Here is a 21,361-nt window from a genome sequence, read left to right as displayed (position 1 = left end):
CCTGGATACTTTAGACTTAGACCCTTAGACTTAGACCTCAATCTGCTTAGAACTAGACTCTTTTTTTTCTTTACTGACTCATGTCGTCTCAGGGAGTTTTTCTGTTCCACTCTCACCTGAGACTCGCTCATTAGCAATCTCAATATTCTGTAAAACTGGCTTGTGGCATTGTTGAAAGTGTTACATAAGTAAAACTGATTTGAAATAAAATGCACTGAATTCTATTCGAATGTCGAAGCCGTGTACGACATAAACTGCTAGACAGAGCTAAATGAGCCCAGGGACGTTTTACACCATTACTACTGGAGTCACTCATGAATTTGTTCACACTTAATTTCCCTTTATGTAAATCACTGAGCTTAGGACATGCCAATGATGCACAAGTTTGCTTCTCTTTTCCTACATCAGCCTCCAAACTTGCTAAGAAATGATCAGTCTACTTTTCTAGCATTTCTTTTTAAAAGATAAATCATTGTCTGAAATTTGATCTACGCTTTGATTTGATCGCTGCTCCTTCAGCTGATTGCACGTCCTTCTGAATCGATACTACTAAACCTTAATGCTAATTAAATATCAGTCGAACAACGCAGATGTTAATTAAACACCGGACATCCGAATTTGACATTCACATTATTATTAGGAGCCAGTCAAATTGTTGGAATTCAAGCAAAACATTTTTTTTATTACAAACTATAATGAAACTATAACAAAAAGGAAGCAACACCAAAGTGTTTTTTTTTTTAATGTTTTATTTGCACACATTTTAATTAGATTCCACATGTTCATATTGATCTTGCTAAGTTCGGATAACTTTAAGTAGATACTCTGGGGATTGCATATTGTTGCATTCATGTCTGATTACATCACGATCATAATGATAAATAGTAAAAAATGTTTTTGTACTCAGGAGTCACATTCACTTTTCTTTTAATGATCATCTAACATGATGAATAATGGCACACTGACAATCAATAGCATCTCATTTATTTTAAAACTGCTATTGTAGAGCCTATAATGAGGAAAAGAAAATGCAGTGTTGCTATGCAACTCCGCCTAGCTCAATGTCTAACTTTCCCTCCTAGAAACTAAATCAGTGAGTTTAATAAGTTTTTCCAGCCTATCACAGCACCAAAATAATTTGCAACAATGGTTTCAATCCATTAAAGCTCAGTGAAGATCTCATTTCTTCTTAGGATCCAGATGATAATTAACTTCACCCTGATCAACTGAAGAACAAATACACAGTTTGGTTCCTGCTTCTGTGAGTGTTAAGACTGGTGCAATGGATACTTATGGCTAATGAACACATGACATTAACTGGAGAATGTCACAAGTCTGTACACAAAACCAGTTTCTTGTTATTGGAAATAAAACACAAAAGAGAGAAGGTCTGACAGTTACCCTCAAAACGGTGAAGTGAGCTCAAAAATTCCTGCTAGTAATGCTGCAAAATTTCATGCTATGTAAACTTTTTAAATATTTGTCATCTCTCATGATTTCTAAGTAACTAATTCTGCTGTATTGAGTATACTGGTTATTATAATTTAATGGGAGTTTAAATACTTGTATTGCTCTCCTACTTCACCTGCCACATTTTAGATTTCATTTATTCATTCATTCATTCATCTTCTACCGCTTATCCGAACTACCTCGGGTCACGGGGAGCCTGTGCCTATCTCAGGCGTCATCGGGCATCAAGGCAGGACACACCCTGGACGGAGTGCCAACCCATCACAGGGCACACACACACTCATTCACTCACGCAATCACACACTAGGGACAATTTTCCAGAGATGCCAATCAACCTACCATGCATGTCTTTGGACCGGGGGAGGAAACCGGAGTACCCGGAGGAAACCCCCGAGGCACGGGGAGAACATGCAAACTCCACACACACAAGGTGGAGGCGGGAATCGAACCCCGACCCTGGAGGTGTGAGGCGAACGTGCTAACCACTAAGCCACCGTGCCCCCCAGATTTCATTTAATCACCTTTATTATTATTATACTGCTGAAAATATTAATTTTCTGCATTTGAAGATAATAATGATTATGAATAAGCTTTCTTTGATTTAAATTGTATTGCTGTATTAATGATGTATGAGTGAATGAGCAGTTCATGAGCAGATGTGCAAACAGCTGCATAACTCATATGCAAGTGTATAGGTTCTGATTTGGTTCTACCAAATCCCAACAAAAGATACACATTTTGGAGCATAAAACATTCGTGCTTGTCCATTTTCCTGAGAGTCAGAGGTTTCTCAACATTAAAACTTAATGTTGTATGATTGGGCGATAGTACAGAGAGCTTCTTGTTGGTGTGGATACACAGGTGCCTTGCTGCTCACCTCCTGCCATTGAAGCTTCTTAGTGCTGCTGAGAGACTAAAGATAGAGGAAAACATTATTTTCTATATACACTTCAAGTCAAGAAAAATCAGTTACACTGAATTTAATAAATATATTTGAATAGAATTGGGCACCCCTGCCTACCCAAAATGATTATATACATATAATATTGTAAATATCTCATGTACATATGTAAATTCCATCTTTATTCAGTACTGTACACAACTCATTATTCCTTACCCCTTAAGTTTGTGCATTACACACACAGACACACACACATACAGTACACACACACACACGTATGTTTAAAGTACACACAAGTGTGTTTAAAGATCATGTACATGAAGGGCTTATGGATGAAATTTGTTTTGAAGGAAATGTAAATAGTCAGATGTACAGTTTGTCAATGTATACATTTATTTCTGAATATAAATGCATTTTTAAAATATTTTTTTAATCTTAAAAATTAACAATTTCTTCCAAACGAGTAATTATTTAATAAAAAACAAACGAAGCAAAGTAAAACCAAACTGTGCATATATACAGAATTATCAGAATATATACTATTTCATAATGATAGATAGATAGATAGATAGATAGATAGATAGATAGATAGATAGATAGATAGATAGATAGATAGATAGATAGATAGATAATACTGGTACATAACAAAATGCCGTCTACCATAAGATAATTGTATAAACGTATGTAAACTAGGGCAAGCAATGATTTAGTTGTATACAATTATGCTAACCTCATTTATTATTATAAATAGAAGAAAATTCTAAACAGAAAGAAAGGTGTTCTATGAGCAGGTGTGTCCAAACCCATCATTAACTGATGGATATGAAAATGAATACATGATTTTTTACTGTCTGGTGTACTTACCTATATACTCTACTGCCTTTTCTCTCACACAATGTTTGTCAAGCCCTTTTTTATCATTTATTTGTAGTGTTTGTGTATCATATGCATTTAAATACACACGAGAATCAGAGAACATCATTGTATAGTACAGTATAGGCTATATACAGAACAGACAACTCTTCAACATTCTATACTGTATGTAAGCGACACTAAATTCTTTTGGTGAGGCAATTTAGCGGAAATAAAGTAAAAGATCCCTACCTCACCACCCCCAGCACCGCCATCGCCTTCGCTAGTCATCATACGCCAATTATCTTCAAGGTGAACTGTTATTACAGTACTTTCCACCCAGGCATTATCAGTGTTCTGGCTGTCGTCTACGTAACCTTTATAGACCTGAGACAAACATCAAACATCCGTCATAAATAAAGCAAAATGATGCATTTTAGCAATTTATCAATTTCAAAATGATGATTGGGTTAACAAATGTATTCTTTAGTTTAGTTACTTTAGATAGTTTAGTTTAATAACAAAATCAACTTTTATATTTGAATGCTGTTGTACAGTCAAATAAAGAAGCAGCTGCAGGACACAGTGAAATGAAACAAGGACCATGGTGCTACATAAAATGGAAAGCTACATAAATCAACACAAACTAAGTGCACTATATAGTACTAAATAAAGTGTGTGTGATAGACATTTGCAAATAGTGCAAGTCAGACAGTACAATACAATAGTTTTCACAGTGCTATGTGTTTAACAAAAGACAGTTAGTAGCAGAAAGGATTTACTGTAGGTGGTTGAACCAGCAGTTCGGAGCAGCTCAAGTGTATAAGGCTCTGGGTTGTTGAAGAAGGCTGGGGTTCACACCCCAGCATAAACTGCCATGGCTGGGACCCTGAATAAGGCATCTCTGCATCACTGCTGATGCTATGCTCTGACCCCAAAGAATTTTAACTGTCTATAACGTATTTAATTGTATGTGGTAGCTCAGTGGTTAAGGTGTTCAGATCGGAAGTTGACTGGTTCAAATTCCAAGTGCAGGGCCCCTGAGCAAGGCCCTTAACCCGCAATTGCTCAGGTGTATAAACTGAAATACAAATGTAAGTCACTCTGGATAAGAGTGTCTGCTAAATGCTGTAAAAAAAAATGTATAGGTGACAAAAATAAAGGCTTCCTCTTGTTTTTGTGGTTGTAGCATCATAAAAAGTCATGTGAAAAATCACAATAGGCGACGGGGTGGTTTGGTTGTTTGATTAGTGTTGATCTAGTCTTTGGTATTAAACTGTTTTGATACATTTTTCCAGATTGCAGGAGGGTAAAAAGTTCGTGTGAGGGGTACATGGGGTCATCCACAATGCTGAAGATGGCAACATGTGGTGTAATTTATGTAGTATCTTCACTTACAAAAATATTATAATATAGATCAGTGGTATCAAACATATGGCCCATGGAAAGGTTGATATCCAGGATTTCACAATTTTGTGTTTGCAGAAATGAATGCAAATGAAAACAAACTCTGCAATATTTGGAGGAGCCTGCAATTAATCAAAATTATTCATCAAAATGATTGTGCTGCTGCCACATGATTGGCTGATTGGATAAATGAGTGGGTGTACAGGTTTTCCTAATAAAGTAGATGGTGAGTGTCTATCATGTGTATCCTGATTTCATTTACATTTATAGCATTTGACAGACTCCCTTATCCAGAGCAAATTAATTTTTATCTTATTTTATACAACTGAGCAATTGATGGTTAAGGACCTTGCTCAAAGATCTACCAGTTGCAGCTTGGTGGACCTAGGTTTCGAACCCACAACCTTTCAAGTAATTCTGCATCTGGACTGATTTGTATTAATTGCTTGTGGTGAATATAAAGCACGAAATTGTGCATTTATATAACACTCACTTCAGTATGGCTTCCTGATTTTATTTTGGCTTCAATTTTCTGCCATAGATTCTTTCCAAGTGTTGTTTCTAATCTCTCAGGTAAGAACTTTCCAGGCTGCACAGGACTCTAGAAGAGAGTGCACACAGCATTTATTATTTACACACCAAAGCCTACAGACATTATTACTGTACTTCAGCGATAAAATAGCAGTTTTTAAAATCAGGATTCATCTTTTTTATTTTTAAAGAATCCATTACAAATAAATTATGAATGAAAATAAATATGTTGAAAAGGTTAAAATTACTTTTAGGTATTTCTAGATTTTAATTGGTATTAAATTGCTAAAATACTGAAGCGCTAAAATTATTCAAAATTATCTGCAAAATAAGCACATCAACATAAAGGAAGGTATTTTCATCAATTTATTTTATGTACATTTAACAGTAAGAAATAAAAGAAGTCATATATTCACTAAAGTAAACGTGTATATATAGAGAGTTGCAGAATGTAGCAGAAGTGCAAATACAAGATCTAGAGAAACATACAGTCATATTATTGTTCGCAATTTCGTTTTCTAATATGTCAAACTCAGACAATAATAAATTGCCTTGTAATTAGCAGAGGAGTTACAGTATATCTGGTAAAAGTGACCTTCAGAAATGGATATTTTCTCACCCCTGGTAATGTCCAGTGCTTTGCTGTCTCATCCCACACAGTAAGAAACTCCAGTTGTGAGCCCTTTTTTCTACAGAAAACAACATGTTTTACAGTGCAATCCTCCAAACGCCAACACTCATACACGCTATAAACTAATATTTCAAGATTATAATCTTATCATAGTCAAAACTTGGGAACACTAATCCAGTGTGCAGCAGTTCTGTATCAAAGCAATGCCTTGTTGATGTAAAAGGTTATAAGAAACAAGTTTAAGCAGACAGGAAAGGTTTGCTATGTTAAAGAATGCACATCACTCCTAAAGAACTGCTGCTTCCTGGATGGCTGTGTTTCCCATACCATTCTGTGTAAAATCTAGAGACTGTTGTGACTGAAACTCTAAGGAGATTGGCATAAACTTGGCAGAAGTTAATGCAACTGTCTTACCTTGTGATAACTGACTCTATAATATAATTTGGCCCAAGACTTTTAAGAGCCCCCTTTCCCTTTAATCCTGTCCGTCCTTCAGGGTTCCTGGAAATTCAAAAAATTCATTCACGATTTTTTTGTTGAATTAAATAAACTACACAAAGTTTAAGACTTAAAGGTTTACATATTGTGATGTTAATTTAACATGGGAAGAACGGCTTACCTGTATATTTCTAAAGTAAAAATGTCCGATCTGTTTAGAGCATTAAAAACATTTGTAAAAAACAATTAAAATGTTTGCCAATATGAAATATGCAGTACAATATCATATGAGACCGACTGTTTCTTTCAGGGTTGAACCTAGAGGATACAAGGACTTACTCTTGCATATTCTCTTGATTGTAAATTTCTGGAGCATAAATAGAGAATTCCACCTATAACAGAACAGTTTTATGATTTCTACAAATACATACTCATGCTAATAATATGCTTATTGATGTTGTCATGCAAGTGAATTTATGCTTAGGTACCTCCCAAGGTACTTTCTCCTCAGGAACAGGGAAGCGTTTAACAGTGCTGCCGGGGTAACAAAGCTGCCGAGCATAGATGTGATGAGTTTTCTCCCATTCTTCTTCAGGCTCGGTTGATTCTGAAGGGTCGGTGTCAGTTTTCATAATGACAGTGGCTGAAAGGGCAAGGATTGGAAGCTTTACAAATCTGCTCCCTTCATGACTCTTAAGCGATATTCAAACTAAATCAGACATGAAGAAGCTTGAACATTAAGTATAGTTCACAAAAATGTGGGTTTTGTGTGTTTTCAAAGAGTAATATAATCAGTAAAGAATGTAGCATTGCTAAATCATGTAAAGAGTACTGAAGCAAAAACTTTACCCATTATAGGAATGTCCTGTGTGGATTTGTAACCCTGACATTTAAGTGTGTCCATGATCCAATGTAATGCCTTAGCTGACTGACAAACCTATCAGAAAAAAAATAGTTATTGTCTTAAACATCCACATAGACTCTATGGGCAATATATACGGGCATATGTTTGCAGACACCTAAAGATCACACCTATATGTAATATCCCATTCCAATACAATGTGCATTGAACATAGTAGCCTTGTTGCTGCCTTGTACACTCTTCTGGGTTGGCTTTCCATCAGCATTTAGATGTGGCTAAAGAGAATTTGCTCATTCAGCAACAACAGTGTTATGATTTCAGGTGAGAAGGTCTGGGGTGCATTCAGTGTTCCTGTTCATCCCAAATTAGATTAGTGGGGTTGAGGACATTGTTCTGTGCATACATTATAGCATACAATGACATTCTATAAAATTTTATGCTTCCAACTTTGTGACATCGGTTTTTTGAAAGTCCACAAATAATGGTGTGATTGTCAGGTGTCTACAAACATAGCACAGATCTTCTTCTTTTACTTTTGGCTTTTCCTGTTAGGGGTCATCACAGAGAATCATCTGTTTCTACCTAACTCTATCCTCGGCATCCTCTCCTCTCTCACCAATTAGCTTCCTGTCCTTTTTTAATGCACCCATATATCTCCTCTTTGGCCTGCCTCTTGACCTCTTACCTGGCAGCTCCATCTCCAACATCCTTCTACCAATATAACCATCTCCCACCTCTGTACATGTCCAAACCATCTCAATCTAGTCTCTCTGACCTTGTCCCCAAAACAGCCAATCTGAGCTGTCCCCCTGATTTGCTCGTTCCAAATCCTGTCCATCCTTGTCACTCCTAAAGAGAACCTCAACATCCTCATCTCTGCTACCTCCATCTCTGCCTCATGTCTTTTCCTCACTGCTACAGTCTCTAACCCCATACAGCATAGCAGGTCTTACTACTGTCCTGTACACCTTTCCTTTGATTCATGCTGACACTCTTCTTTCACACAACACTCCTGACACTTTTCTCCACCCACTCCAACCCACCTGCACTCGCCTTTTCACCTCTTTTCCACTCTCCCTGTCGCACTGGACGGTTGACCCCAAATACTTAAACTCCTGCCTTACTGCGACTGAATTTCATTCCTCTTCTTTCCAGAGCAGACCTACACCTTTCCAGGTGTTCCTCCAACTGCTCTATAATCTCACTACAGATCACAATTTCATCTGCAAACATCATTGTCTACTGTGATTCCTGTCTGACTTCATCTGTCCATCACCATAGCAAACGAAAAGGGACTCAAAGCACGATCCTGGATGTAGCCCCACCTCCACCTTGAACTCCACTGTCTGACCTACAGTACAGCACATCTCACTTTTGTCATACTTCTCTTATACATATTCTGAACTACTCTGACATAGTACCATAGCACCTCTCTCATAGCTCCCTTTCATACGCTTTCACTAAATCCACAAAGATGCAGTGCAGCTCCTTCTCTCTGTACTTCTTTATTAACAGAAGTCACTGGCTTGCAATCCTTGTGGCTAGACCTACATAGCATAAATATTCAAATAAATTATATTGGTTTCATATTAATGCTGTACAAAGTACTACAATAGAAAAAACATTTGATTTATTTAAACTATGATTAACATTTGACTGTTAATGAATAGAACTAATGAATAGAACTTGACTGTTAATGAATAGAACTAAGCAATACACTGTAGTTTAACAATGTTGGACGATATGGTAGATCTGGGTAATCTTTCTTTAATGCATTTGATTTAATCCATTAACCGTCGAGTCCTTTAATAAAATTTATTTCAGACCTGTTCCTCTAATCGGCCCAGCCTTTTTGCCACAGACACAAAACCCCATTCTTGTCCTTGCTCTATTATTTCAGACATGGTTCCAACTCTGTAAGAGAAAAATGGCTGTTTATATTATTCTATATAACATTACCAAATCAAACTGCTTTCTAAACTCCAGAGCTTATAAAATTTATCAGTTAAATTCAAAAGTTATCAAATTAGCTTCTTATATTATAAAATTAACACCACATTACAAGCATGTTCTTTGCCCAAAAGCCAGTAATATATGTTGATTAAATTTCTATGATAGCGACTCTGACCGCATTGCCGGATAAAAGGCAAATTGCAGATTTGTGTATAATAATGTGGGAAGGACATTCCACAAAATGAGACTTTTCATTTACATGTAATTGTTATGTAAAAAATATGTATAATTGTAGATATGGTGAAGTTATCCATTTTTCTTCTTTGTAACATTCAGAGGTAAATCTGTTGCTTTAAATGATCAAACGCTGATCATTTTTAGGCTAGAGAGTTTTCCGGGTTCTATGTAACATTATAAGCTGCTATTTTTACTTTAAGAGAGAAAAACTATACCGTTAGAGATAGAAAACTCATTTGTTTTATGGATGATCCAGGACATTAAAAGTAACCACAAATGGATAAAAAGTAGGATACTTACTGTTAATATTGTTGAAAATGCTGTGTTAATAATAAAAATAAATCACTTTAGCGTATACTGTTATTTAAAATTCATCAACTTTGGAGTGTTAAAAGTAGATCTGCTTCTTAAGCCACATTACACCACTGGATTGTTAATAATTTTCCTATAACAGTGCACCCCAACATATTTTATTCACTACTTATCAGTTTGTTTTTATATAGCCCTGATTTAAATCAGCCATATACAGTACTGCAATAATGTATTGTTCTCTATTGTAATGTATTAATGTATTGATTCTTTCAATAAATTATGTATTAAATGCTGTGTGGAATGAATATAAATATGAATGTAGTAAAGGAAGGGCTTGTAATTATCCAGACCTTAGTTAAACCACAGACCTATGTATGTATGTATGTATGTATGTACAGTATGTATGTATGTATGTATGTATGTATGTATGTAGGTATGTATGTGTGTGTGTGTGGTGTGTGTGAGTATGTCTCTCTCTGTAACGATGCTAAAAGTCAGATACTAAAGAAAAATGAAAGTGGTACATTTTTACTTTACTTTTCTGCTGTGTCTTCCATACGTTGCTCCATACTCTGGCTACTGTCCTGTTTTACAGATGCCAGATAGTTTTCCTTCATGAATGACTCCCATGACATCAGCTCTTCTTCTTCTCTCTTACTTAGCTCTTGTCCTGTGTATAACAGATGAACATTTTGCTTAACTACTGAAGTCCAGTACTTCAGTGCAACTACTACTTTAGTTACAGTAGCTTTGTCCATTTTCTGTGTATATATATCATTAGAAACATGGTAGACCTAACTTAGTTAGTAACATATTCGCATACAAAAAATATATACTGTAGCTGGCTTTAGATTTTCAAAAAATAATTTATGCTTACTGAAGATCTTATGTTTCTGAGGGGCACGGCGCAGGAGCACACGTCGGATGAAGAGGTAAATGTGGCTCAGGATGACGAAGGGAGGAGGTAGAGAGGGGCGACTATGGTACTCCTTTATCAGCTCATAACGTTGAAACTTCCAGATTATATCTGTATTGCCTTGTACCTCCTCAAATGTGTAGCTGTAAAACAGACCAGAGCAATTTTCACAGAAATATGAATACTCAGGTATTTCCTAAAAAAAATAATAATTTGGTGTTTTCGAGTCTCAGTTTAAAATACAAGTTGATTATCAGAGTCCTCTTGAAAAATAATTACTTGTTTTTTTTTTCTTTTTTAATTGGATTTACACAGCAGTAACTGTATGTTATGAATTGCATAAAACAGTAAATCATTAGACATGACGCCCTCCCCTGGCTCTCCAGAGTATGTTGATAAAATAACCTATATGAAGGAAAATATCACATTCACACAAGTGGAAAAAGAGTTAAATAAATAAGAATAGATAAATAAATCACTAAATTAGGATACCATTTAATAGGAATGTAATATGCAAATAAATATCCACTGGTGCCTGTATGTAGAAACTTAGAGAATTCCAATGGTTGACAAGTGGTTACAGGTTTAAGCATCTGTAAATGCACAGAACAATAGTTGTTACATACACACAGCAGTCTGCTGTAAAGATTGTAACTTGTACTGCTCATGGCTAGTTGATTTTGCAATTATTTGACTATATCTTCAATGGCCATGGCATTGTCTGGATTTCTGATTTTTCAACTACAGGGCGAACGCTTAACCACCGCACCATGTACAAGCCCAGTGAGTATGTTATGTTATACATTGTACATGTACTAAGTTGCAGAGGCAGAATCAGATGGTGTTCAATCCATTTGCAGATTTAATTGAATCACAAACACACAAAGCACACACACACAAATGGCAGGCAGAAATCGTTATTGAACAAAACAGACTTAATAACATAACATAAGAGTTCATTAACAAATCCAAAAACACAAACATGTAAATATGAAAAACAATGGCAAAAGGGGTGAAAGCAAAACAAAGTATACAAATGGCTTGGAGTCACAGGTAAACTGGCAATACTTTGTCGTGGAAGTCAGTGTGTGTTCCTGTAACCCAGAGAGATTTTTTATTATGATGACAAATCCCTCTGGCAGGTCAGGGGGGATTGTGTGTGTAGCCGAATCCCCTGCTCTAGGAACACCTCCAGGTGTTCTCCTTCTGGGATGGTCTCATGGTCTGGGAGCTGGTCATTCTGGGTGTGAATGGTGGAGTGCTGTGATTAGGGCTATGTCAAGGATTTCGTTGGTTCCAACCCATAAAAGTTCCTCTGGAGGGTAACCTTTCCAGTCAACAAGGCACTGAAGTTGACCTCCCTTCCTCCAGAAGTCTAGGATGATGCTGACAAGTGTCCGAGGATACATCCACTTCTATGGGTGGGGAAGTGTGGCAGAGTTGTTCTTGGCTGAGGGGTAGAGTCTGTGATTTTGGTCGGTTTAAGGAGGATGCACTGTTTGTGTGAGGGAATTTTGGGCAGACCCCTGTCAGACACTTTATCCTGTGGTAGGCTAAAGGTTTGAAAAATGTGGTCAAACAAGATTTGGACCATTTCAGTGGCAGTGGGAAGGCTCTTGAAAGATCTTTTACATGCCTTGGATAATCTGATGACAACTAACAAAATTGTGGTATGGCCATGGGAGCTAGGTAGGTCGGTAATTAAATCAACATCTAGGTGAGACCAGGGGTGGCAAGGTATGGGCATTAGTTTCAGAAGGTCCATGGGTAGCTTTTGGGGCATCCTGGATTGGGCAAAGATGGTGCATGCTAGGACAAACTCAGCAGTGTCTGCTTAAAGGGACAACCACAAGAAGGTGTTTTGCAAGAGTATCATTCTGTGGACTCCAGCGTGGCTGAAGCTTGGGGCCTCCTGCATCCACTGGATGGTTCTCTGCCGATGAGAAGTGGGGTTGTACATTTTATTGGGGGGGACATTCCAAGGGTGGCATCTTCTCAGCACGGGCCTGCATGATTTCTCCCAATTATGTCCCAGGTTCTGTGACTAGAGACTTGGGCAGGATGGGCTCTGGATCAGGGTCTATGCTCATTAAATTGTGCTGTCAGGAGAGGGCCTTAGTCCCGAGGTGATAAATCATGGTGAAATATAACCGAGTAAAGAATAGGGCCCTCTGTGCTTGGCAGGGGTTTAGACGCTTACCTTTTCTTATATGTTTGAGGTTCTTATGGTTGGTTATGACCTGGAAAGGATGTCAGGCTCCCTCCAGCAAGTGTCTCCGCACATCAATGGTTTCTTGATAAAAAGAAGTTCTCTTTTGCTCACATCATAATTCGCTTCTGCTGGTGTTAAAATCCTGGATAAGAAGGTATAGTGGAAAGCTTGCTTGGTAAGCCATGGCATTGAGACAGAATGGCCCCAATCCCACAACAGGAGGCATCAACCTCCACAACAAAAGGCAGGTAGAGGTCAGGATCCTGGAGGATGGGTGCTGTGGTGAACCTGGGCTTTAGGTCATTAAAAGCCTTCTGTGTGCAAGCAGAAAATTTCGAATTTCTTGGGTTTTGCCCATAATAGAGCCATGAGGGGGGCCGCCACCAAATCAGTTTGATGTGGATCAAGTTGGCAGCTGAGCCTTACAGGGCTGAGAAAAAATGGCTCTGGTTAGTATGACTGATCTGGATAATGATTTGCACACTATGAAGACTTGGAGTAAGGCTCTCCTTAGTTGTTCAGGAGGCTGGTTTCTCCAGCCAGGTGTCTCTATTGACAACAGTAAAAGCAAAGCTACAGCTGCACCCACCTTTCGCTCCCACCCACCTTTCCCTTTGCGCTCTGCTTTGGTTCAGATGGAGATGGCTTGGTTTCCAATGCTCCAGGATAGGGGAATGAAGAAGTGGGGCAGTGGGAGGGCTGGGTTTGGAGGAGGTTATTGAGATGTATAACCAAAGTGATATATTGAGTGAGGTCACAGTTCAGCCTGTAGGGTGGGATTTTATGCTTTGTGAGAAAGAGGCGGTATCATACCACCCACTCTGGGCTGCAAGGATGTGTAACTTTACTACAAAGTTTGTCATGAACTCAGTGCACACGGACAGATCTGGAGCGTCTTTGTCCCCTGCCGGATACTCAAAGTTTTCATGCAGGAGCTGAGAAAAGTGGTTGTAAGAGACGTGTCCTTGCGAGTCCCAAATATCTGCTGCCCAATCAAGGGCAGTGTCTCTGTGTCACAAGGAAGACGCCATTCATGGAGTCCTCTCGCAATGTCTACAACTGATTCAGGAAGAAGATGTCGCAGTGCCATAAGAATCCTTTGCACCGGTCTGCAATCCATCAAATTTGTCTGGCAGCGCTATCCAGAGACGTTCAGACTGGGGAACAGGGTGTCCTTGAAGGGCATGGAGGAGGTGCGCATTAGTATTCTTTAGCGCTGCCAGTTGTTCCTGCTAAGCGAACAGAGCCTCACCTTGGTGGAACACAAACTTCTGAGTTTGTAACTGCTGGATTCAGGGTAGGCGAAGTATTCTGGGGTGCAGAGGTGGACGAATTTATTTAATGTAATTTAATTTATCTATGGTGTTGAATTTATTGGATCACACAAACACACACCCACACACTCAGAAGGCAAACAAACTACAACAGCAGTCAGAAATCGCTGTCAAACAAAACAGGCAAGAGTTCATTGCAGAGATAAGAGAAATAGCAGTCAGCACAGCAAACAAATCCAAAAACACAATTCAAACATGTAAATATGAAAAACAATGTTTGATACACAAAGAAAGCAATACAAGAAACACAATCATCTCAGAATCACAGGAAACTGGTAATACTTTGTGATGGAAGTGTGTGCATGGTTTAAACCAATAACCCAGAATGGTTTAGCAAGTCTTGGAAGTCCTAGTATTCTGGTGACGGCACCCTCTGCTTGGTTGGGGTGGGGTGTGTGTGTGTAAGGTTGAGTGTGGAGCTGGTTAATAGACATCTAACAACTGAGAATTAACCAAGATTATGTAAAGAAGTCACATGGGAACATGTGTTGGCCATAACGCTAAAGGTGTATTAATTAAGCTTATAATCTGCTAATTAATGCACTGTTAATTAAATGATCTATAATTACAGTTTTGTTTAATTGTGTGAATCTGCAGGGAAGGCAGTCCTTGGGCCACCTTAGCCATTTTACATCATCTCCATCTACTTGGTTGTCTTTCTCTGAGAGCTGTCTCTGTATTTAAAGTGTAACTGTAGATCATTAGCTTAGTTAAATGCATGGCTGGCTGGCTTCCTCTTTTGTATAGTGTGTCAATTTCTCCTCCATTTGTTACAGACAAATGCATTTTAAATGGTCAGATGCAAGGCTGCCTATAAGAGTAATACATAGAATTATGAGGCAGACTTCCATTGCATTCCATGCTCCCAGATCTTCATGAGGAGTCACCTCAGGCTGTGACTAGCTAATGTTAATTGACATATAGTTCTCTTTGGTGGTGGCAAACAGGTGCCTCACATTGCCTCAGGGTATGTGAATGTTTGTCATACTTGCTGTTTCTGATGGTTTTAAATGGTCATCAGCCTCTTTTCTCTCCCTTTGTGTAACCTTGTCAATGCAATGTCCTAGAAACATTTCTGAGTGAAGTTTGGGGTGACTATTTGAAAATCTGACATTGAGTGGCAATCCATTGCACTTTTTCTACTAAGAAGTGGAATATTACCCAATTCTGAGTCGAATGGAATGCATCTAGACCCACAGTACATTTAAAAGACAAGGCTAACCATGTAACGTTATGGTTACCATAACAGACAGGACATTGCAATGACACAAAGCATGACATGCAGCATGTAGATAATTAGATTTGTAGTGTAAGTGTAGTACTGAAACTCACTTGAAGATAGCAATGAGGAGGTTAAGTAGAAGGATGTTGGCAAAGAGAAGATAAACACACAGCATGATGATGGTCAGCCAATCAGGAAAGACTGGACTGTTGTCACTATTCAGCATGGGACACTTGGGCTTTAGAGGATCAGAGCCATTAACACTGCAACTATTCAAGTCAAATTTGGTATCTGGAACACACATACACAAAGAATGCATAGGGATGTCAGAAATGAACAATTCTAACATTATCTACCAAAAAAACAAATTGAAATATTTAGGCTCCAATTAAATAGGATTTCAATAAGATCCCAAATAAATTGTATGGATATACAGCACGCAGAAAATGGGTGTGTTATGGGTGACTTACAAACAATAATCATGTTAAAATGTAAAATAGGTAATTTGCAAAGTAGGACTAGAAAAGAATATGTATATTTTTCTTGTACCACAGCACTATTGTATTCTCTATTTAAATATACCAGAATGTGAAAGCACATTACTGCTTTATAATAATTCAGTTATTCTAATACAGTAGGTTCTCTAGCTACTGTACAGTATGTCTCCTAACTCAGATATATATAGTGAATGATCCATATGTAATCTAAGTCAAATAAGAAATAAATTGCAAACATGCTATTATTTTGACAAATAAAAGTCATAAAAGTTTTTTGTTGATTATTTAGCATTTTTGTAAGGCATCTCCAATGTCCAACACTTTTAATAGTCATACTTTTGTGGCTTTGTGGTTTCTGTGAACTGAAAATCTAAGAAGAAACTGGTAAGGAAATGGCTGGATGTAGATACTGTAATCTACCTCCTAAAATACAATGTAACTATATAGGATAAAAAAAATACTTTTTAAAATGAACAAATCTTGTCAAATCCAAAACATGGCTAAATTAAAAGACAAGAAACAGGAGGTGACTCAGATTATGTGCAAAGAGAATATCCAAAATCAAGGGAAAAATTCAGAAGGCTTTGTAAATCAGGCAAATACATGGAGATAAATACTTCACTTCAATTTCAGTATGAGTGTCTATATGCGTGTGCAGGAGATCAGTAATAGGGTGACTGGGAATGTTACAATGAATGTGGAATGTGATTGTCATTGTTAATAAGTGCACTGTGAGCAGTAGAGATCAATGCAGACTCTGGTATGAACATGACACTAGAAATAGAAAAAACAACTATAAGTCTCTTTAGAATCCCTGTAAGCTAAAGGTCTACCTTTTGATAATTAAGATTAAAGGTGGGGTGTACATTGTTTGAGAAATTGCTTCAGAAAGCTGAGTCGGGCCGACAAACAAAACAAACGTGTAGCCAATGAGCAGAAAGGGGCGTGTCTTGTCAATATGCGGCGGAGAGAGTGTTCAGTGCGCATGTGTGACATTAGCCAAAAGCGATTGAAACATTGACATGGTGGATAAAAACGAAAAGCGAAAAAAGTCTTATGATAAGGCAAGAAGCAGGACCCGTGTTAATATAAGACCAGCTTTCCAGCGCTGGAGAGTACTGAAGGAGCGGGAAGGCCTGCGATATGACGCAGAGGTTGCTTTTTTCCTTCTTGATAGGTGAGTAACGTTGGTTTTGCTTTGTTTCACAGAACTAATATATGTCGTCCTTTGCATGATCATGTTTGTGTGTCATTTTTGTTTGTTTGTTTATCTGCAATCATATTGTTCTTCCCTTCAGCTATGATAAAGACAGATTTCTTTCCATTAGTTGCCTGGGTTGCGTATGTATGTATGGGCGGAGCTATTAATACAGGGGTGGGACCCATTTGGGTTAGGGGCGTGTTTGTTTTGGTGATTTCAAATGTCAACATTGGCTTTCAAACATCGTACACCCCACCTTTAATTTGAAAAATGTAGTATGTGTTAACTGGTGAAGATTCTCAATTTGTCAATGATTCCTAACTGCTTCTGTAACAACTCTTCTGAAATCTTTTTACTTACTGTCCACATTGTCAGGCAAAGTCCCAAATATGATGAGGTAGGGCTCATAGACAGCACCACGCATAATCCAGTTAAATCGATCCTCATTCTCAATCAGGATGCTCTGTGTTGCCACTCCGTATGAAACCACCCAGATACTGAGCAGGAACATGAAGAAGAACAAATCCATCATCTACAGAGAGATAAAGACAGGCGAATAAAGAATAAATCATTCACCTTACCATGTATTAGTATACATAGGTTTTATTTTAGGTTAGAAGTAAATGCTCTTTTTGTATGAAAAGCAGATGAACACACTTCATGGAGTCATTACCACTGTTGCATCTGGATTCCTGTAAAGCTGCTTTGGGACAATAAAAGCAGTATATGAATAAACTCACACTGAATGTTATGTTATTCTCACCATTCTCCTGACAATGATAATCTTAGGCCCTAAGGTCTTGCTGATGGTGAAGATAGCCATCAGGCGCAAACTGAATATGATGAAGTCAATGCAGAGGATGATTTTCCCCACATAGAACACTGTACTCGAAGCCTGGAGCCTGGAGAGGAGATAAAAGGTCCCATCTTAACTTCAGGCTGTGAGCTGATATATAAAACATCTACATGATTATGTAATTGCTTTTTGTGTCTGTTAAGTATCTAACCTGCAAGCCAGGCCGGTGATGAAAAGCAATATTGACAACATGTCCAAAATGTTCCATGAGTCTTTAATATACATTTTCGCTTTCTTCCAAAGTGTAAACCCATCAAAATCATAAAAGAGCTAAGCAGAAGGACACATGAGAACAAGGGAGAAAAAAAAAGCTTAAACCTCCATAAATATTCATGTATACATTCATTCATCCACCTTCATGTTATTTAATGTGATGTTATATGATATTATGTACAGCACTTACAACTCAAACATTGTCTTTACATGTGCTTTATAAATAATATTTAAATTGACTTGACCAGTAGTCCTACTGTGAGGAACTTGTGGGACAATTCTCTGCCAGGCCACCAGAGGGGGTGCTGGCAGAAATTCTGGTTGTGGTAGTCACATGTCTTTTCCCACACCTTTTTATGTTTCCCACACATGTATATTTTATTTTTGTGTCTCTCGTCAAAAAATGTGTTGCAATGTATCCCGCGTCTGGGTCTTGCTGCGATGCTCTCTGTGAGAATGTGACACCTACACATACCGACATTACTTGCTTTGCCGCAACAAATATACTAAAATAGGCCACCAGTGCAACCAATGGCTCTTCTAAAAGATACTGGCGTGATTTAACAGAACAGACAATTTAGTACCAAATCAGCATCATTTAGCCATAAGCGCACAGAAGGTTGAGCGGGGATGTCAAGTGAGGAGTACAAGTGTTCAGTTGGGTTTAGGGACTCTGCACAGGCCATTTTGGTTCTTAGACATCAATCTTGGCAAACCCTGTCTTTATGGATTTCACTTGGTGCATGGGGCATTGTCTTGGTGTTTAACACACTGTATTCTGGTGTATTCTTTGCTTCCTACTTTGTGGCAACAGTTTTGGGGAAGGTCCTCATATGCCAGTAAATAATTAAGACATGAAACTAGAATGGCGGCAGACCTAAAGCAGAGTTACTGTTGAAAACCTAAAATTGATTATTGTGCTATAGAAGCCCTCCTTAAAAAAGTTTTATTCCTTTTAATTTTACAAGCAGTTAACTCTTGTCAATTAAAGGGCACCTTTAATGTTGGGGAATGTCTGTAAAACAAGTATGTTATCATGTGTTATTGCAGCTAAACTGTATGGCTGAAAGTATGGTATGGTTCAGCTGACCAGTGCACTTTTTGTTTAATGAACATACTAATTAATATTTATTTATCTCAGCTATGGGATATGGTAGACTAGTGGTTAAGGTGTTGGACTACTGATTCAAAGTTCAAATCCCAGGTCCACCAAGGTGCCGCTGCTGAGCCCCTGAGCAAAATGTAAGTCACTCCTGATAAGGGTGTCTACTAAATGCCAGACATGTAAATTTAGTCCCCTTTTGCTGTTATATTAAACTTCTGGGGAGGCTTTCTACTAGATATTGGAGCATGGCTGTGAGGGTTTGTGTTCTTTCATTCACAAAAGCCTGTGTGAGGACAGGTAATGATGTCCAGGGTTTAGTCTGTGTTCCAGTTCATCTCAAAAGTGTTCAACAGTTTTTCAGTCATGGCTCTATGCTGGACACTCCAACCTTAGCAAACCATGCCTTCAAGGAGCTCATTTTGTGAAGTTGTAAAGATCAATGTTGTGTAATTTTTTGTGTAGTCTTAATGCTAACAGTGATCACTGGTTGTTTAATTCAAGCAGCAGTGTACATCATTTCCATGACTGCCTAGATATTGTGCAGTAATCCTAATAGTTCACAATTGTCATTATTATTATTATTATTATTATTATTATTATTATTATTATTATTATTATTATTATTATTATTATTATTATGTGGAAGAAAAGCAAATAATAATATTAAGGTTAAAAATTCTGAAAACCAGATAATAAATAAACATGTATATACATCATTTGATTTAATTCACTGTGTCTTTCTTACCTGTCTGATCTCTTCAAACATGAGTGAGGTGAGCCAGACATACAAGAGCAATTCCTTCCAAGATGGCGTAGGCTGGAAGTCTGTTATCAACACCAGAGCAAACAGAAACAGGAATCCAAAGTAAGCCAAGATGTTCCAGTAGAATTTCACCTGAGGACAGGAGTACAGACCCGCTAATCTTGTCCAGCAGTTTAGTGGATCCACAGAGCTCGTGTCAGACTGGTGGTTACTACTGTAGATGGAGAAAGGATAAAACTGTGGCATATTCAAGCTTTTTCAGTATCTTCAGTAATCACCATATATCTCTGTGCTGTTTTAATCTGGCTCACTAACTGAAAAGTAATACTTTGGTATATATTTTTAAATGTTGAAAAGAAAAACAAAATCCCATGACTCCAGACTGTAATACTTAACCCTGAAATTTCAAGCAACAAAACTGATTATAACATTAAGACAGAAAGCAAATAATTAATTTGTTTTATAGTCTTTGATAATATTAGAAAATACCAAAACTAGCACACATTTTTAAAACAAATAACATTTGCCATCTTAAAATAAAACCAATGCCATGTAATGTATTAATTAGACCTATAGATATAGATTGAATGTTTTCAAACTACTTGAAGACTACACTATAATTTAAGATACTAAGACACTATGTTACCGAAAGTCAGGTTTATTCCAATCCTCTGAATCCATAACCAGCTTCTCCTCTTCATTTCTCTCTGCTTCCCTGCGGATGATCTCATCACGCCTAAAAGGGGGACACAGACACACATCCAACTTCATCATTATATTTATGTAATCGTAAAGGATGCTTGATAATATTTATTCCATTAGTGAATCTACCTGACCCTGTTTCCTAGCCACTATAGTACATGTTTCTTATAAATGTCAATATTGATCCACAATGTTAAAAGAAACACTGCTTCCTTGTGGCTGATCTTTGCATATGCAATTCATTTAGATCAGTTCACTATGAATGAGAATGTTAGTATTAATCTTACAGTGTTCTACATGCAATATGCAGTTTAACAATTTACATTATTATAACTACCTATTCATCAGCATTCAGCTACTGTAAATTATATGCAGTACAACATGCAACTATTATACACTATATGGCCAAAACAATTTGGGTACATGACCATCACACTCATATGTAGTTCTTTGCCAAACTGTTGTCACACAAGGTCTTTTATGTCTTTTATGCTATAACGAGCTTTCCTGAAGTTTCCTGCACCTAAGTTCCCTGCCCTCAACCCCACTGAACACCTCTAAAATGAATTGGAATGCTGACTGCACCCCATACTGATACCCATCAGTGTCTGACCTAAATAACGCTCTTGTGGCTGAATGAACAAATGCCCACATCCACACTCTTAAATCAAGCAGAATGCCTTAATGAAGAGTAGAAGTTATTATAACATCAAAAGAGGAATAAAGGTGGAATTGAATGTTTAGCG

The 21,361-nt window shown here is 37.7% G+C and overlaps 1 protein-coding gene across 1 annotated transcript in view; it reads right to left on the bottom strand.

Annotated features, from left to right (window-relative positions):
- Positions 1 to 2,119: 2,119 nt before the first annotated feature.
- Positions 2,120 to 21,361, bottom strand: part of trpm2 (transient receptor potential cation channel, subfamily M, member 2) — a 37,753-nt gene continuing 18,511 nt past the window's right edge. Inside the window, exons 16-33 of the mRNA XM_060877197.1 lie at positions 20,560 to 20,649; positions 19,896 to 20,124; positions 17,984 to 18,102; positions 17,740 to 17,878; positions 17,337 to 17,508; positions 15,389 to 15,569; positions 10,472 to 10,653; positions 10,132 to 10,264; positions 8,919 to 9,006; positions 7,080 to 7,167; positions 6,719 to 6,873; positions 6,570 to 6,622; positions 6,412 to 6,441; positions 6,207 to 6,293; positions 5,781 to 5,850; positions 5,124 to 5,231; positions 3,476 to 3,610; positions 2,120 to 2,383 (exon numbers count right to left, since the gene is read on the bottom strand). Coding sequence (XP_060733180.1) covers positions 2,267 to 2,383; positions 3,476 to 3,610; positions 5,124 to 5,231; positions 5,781 to 5,850; positions 6,207 to 6,293; positions 6,412 to 6,441; positions 6,570 to 6,622; positions 6,719 to 6,873; positions 7,080 to 7,167; positions 8,919 to 9,006; positions 10,132 to 10,264; positions 10,472 to 10,653; positions 15,389 to 15,569; positions 17,337 to 17,508; positions 17,740 to 17,878; positions 17,984 to 18,102; positions 19,896 to 20,124; positions 20,560 to 20,649 — 2,176 coding nt within the window. The 3' untranslated portion in view covers positions 2,120 to 2,266. The remainder of the gene's footprint in view (positions 2,384 to 3,475; positions 3,611 to 5,123; positions 5,232 to 5,780; positions 5,851 to 6,206; positions 6,294 to 6,411; positions 6,442 to 6,569; positions 6,623 to 6,718; positions 6,874 to 7,079; positions 7,168 to 8,918; positions 9,007 to 10,131; positions 10,265 to 10,471; positions 10,654 to 15,388; positions 15,570 to 17,336; positions 17,509 to 17,739; positions 17,879 to 17,983; positions 18,103 to 19,895; positions 20,125 to 20,559; positions 20,650 to 21,361) is intronic.

Source organism: Tachysurus vachellii, chromosome 8 (genome assembly GCF_030014155.1).
Source record: "Tachysurus vachellii isolate PV-2020 chromosome 8, HZAU_Pvac_v1, whole genome shotgun sequence".
Taxonomy (NCBI): Eukaryota; Metazoa; Chordata; class Actinopteri; order Siluriformes; family Bagridae; genus Tachysurus; species Tachysurus vachellii.
This window is presented reverse-complemented; position numbering and strand designations above follow the sequence as displayed.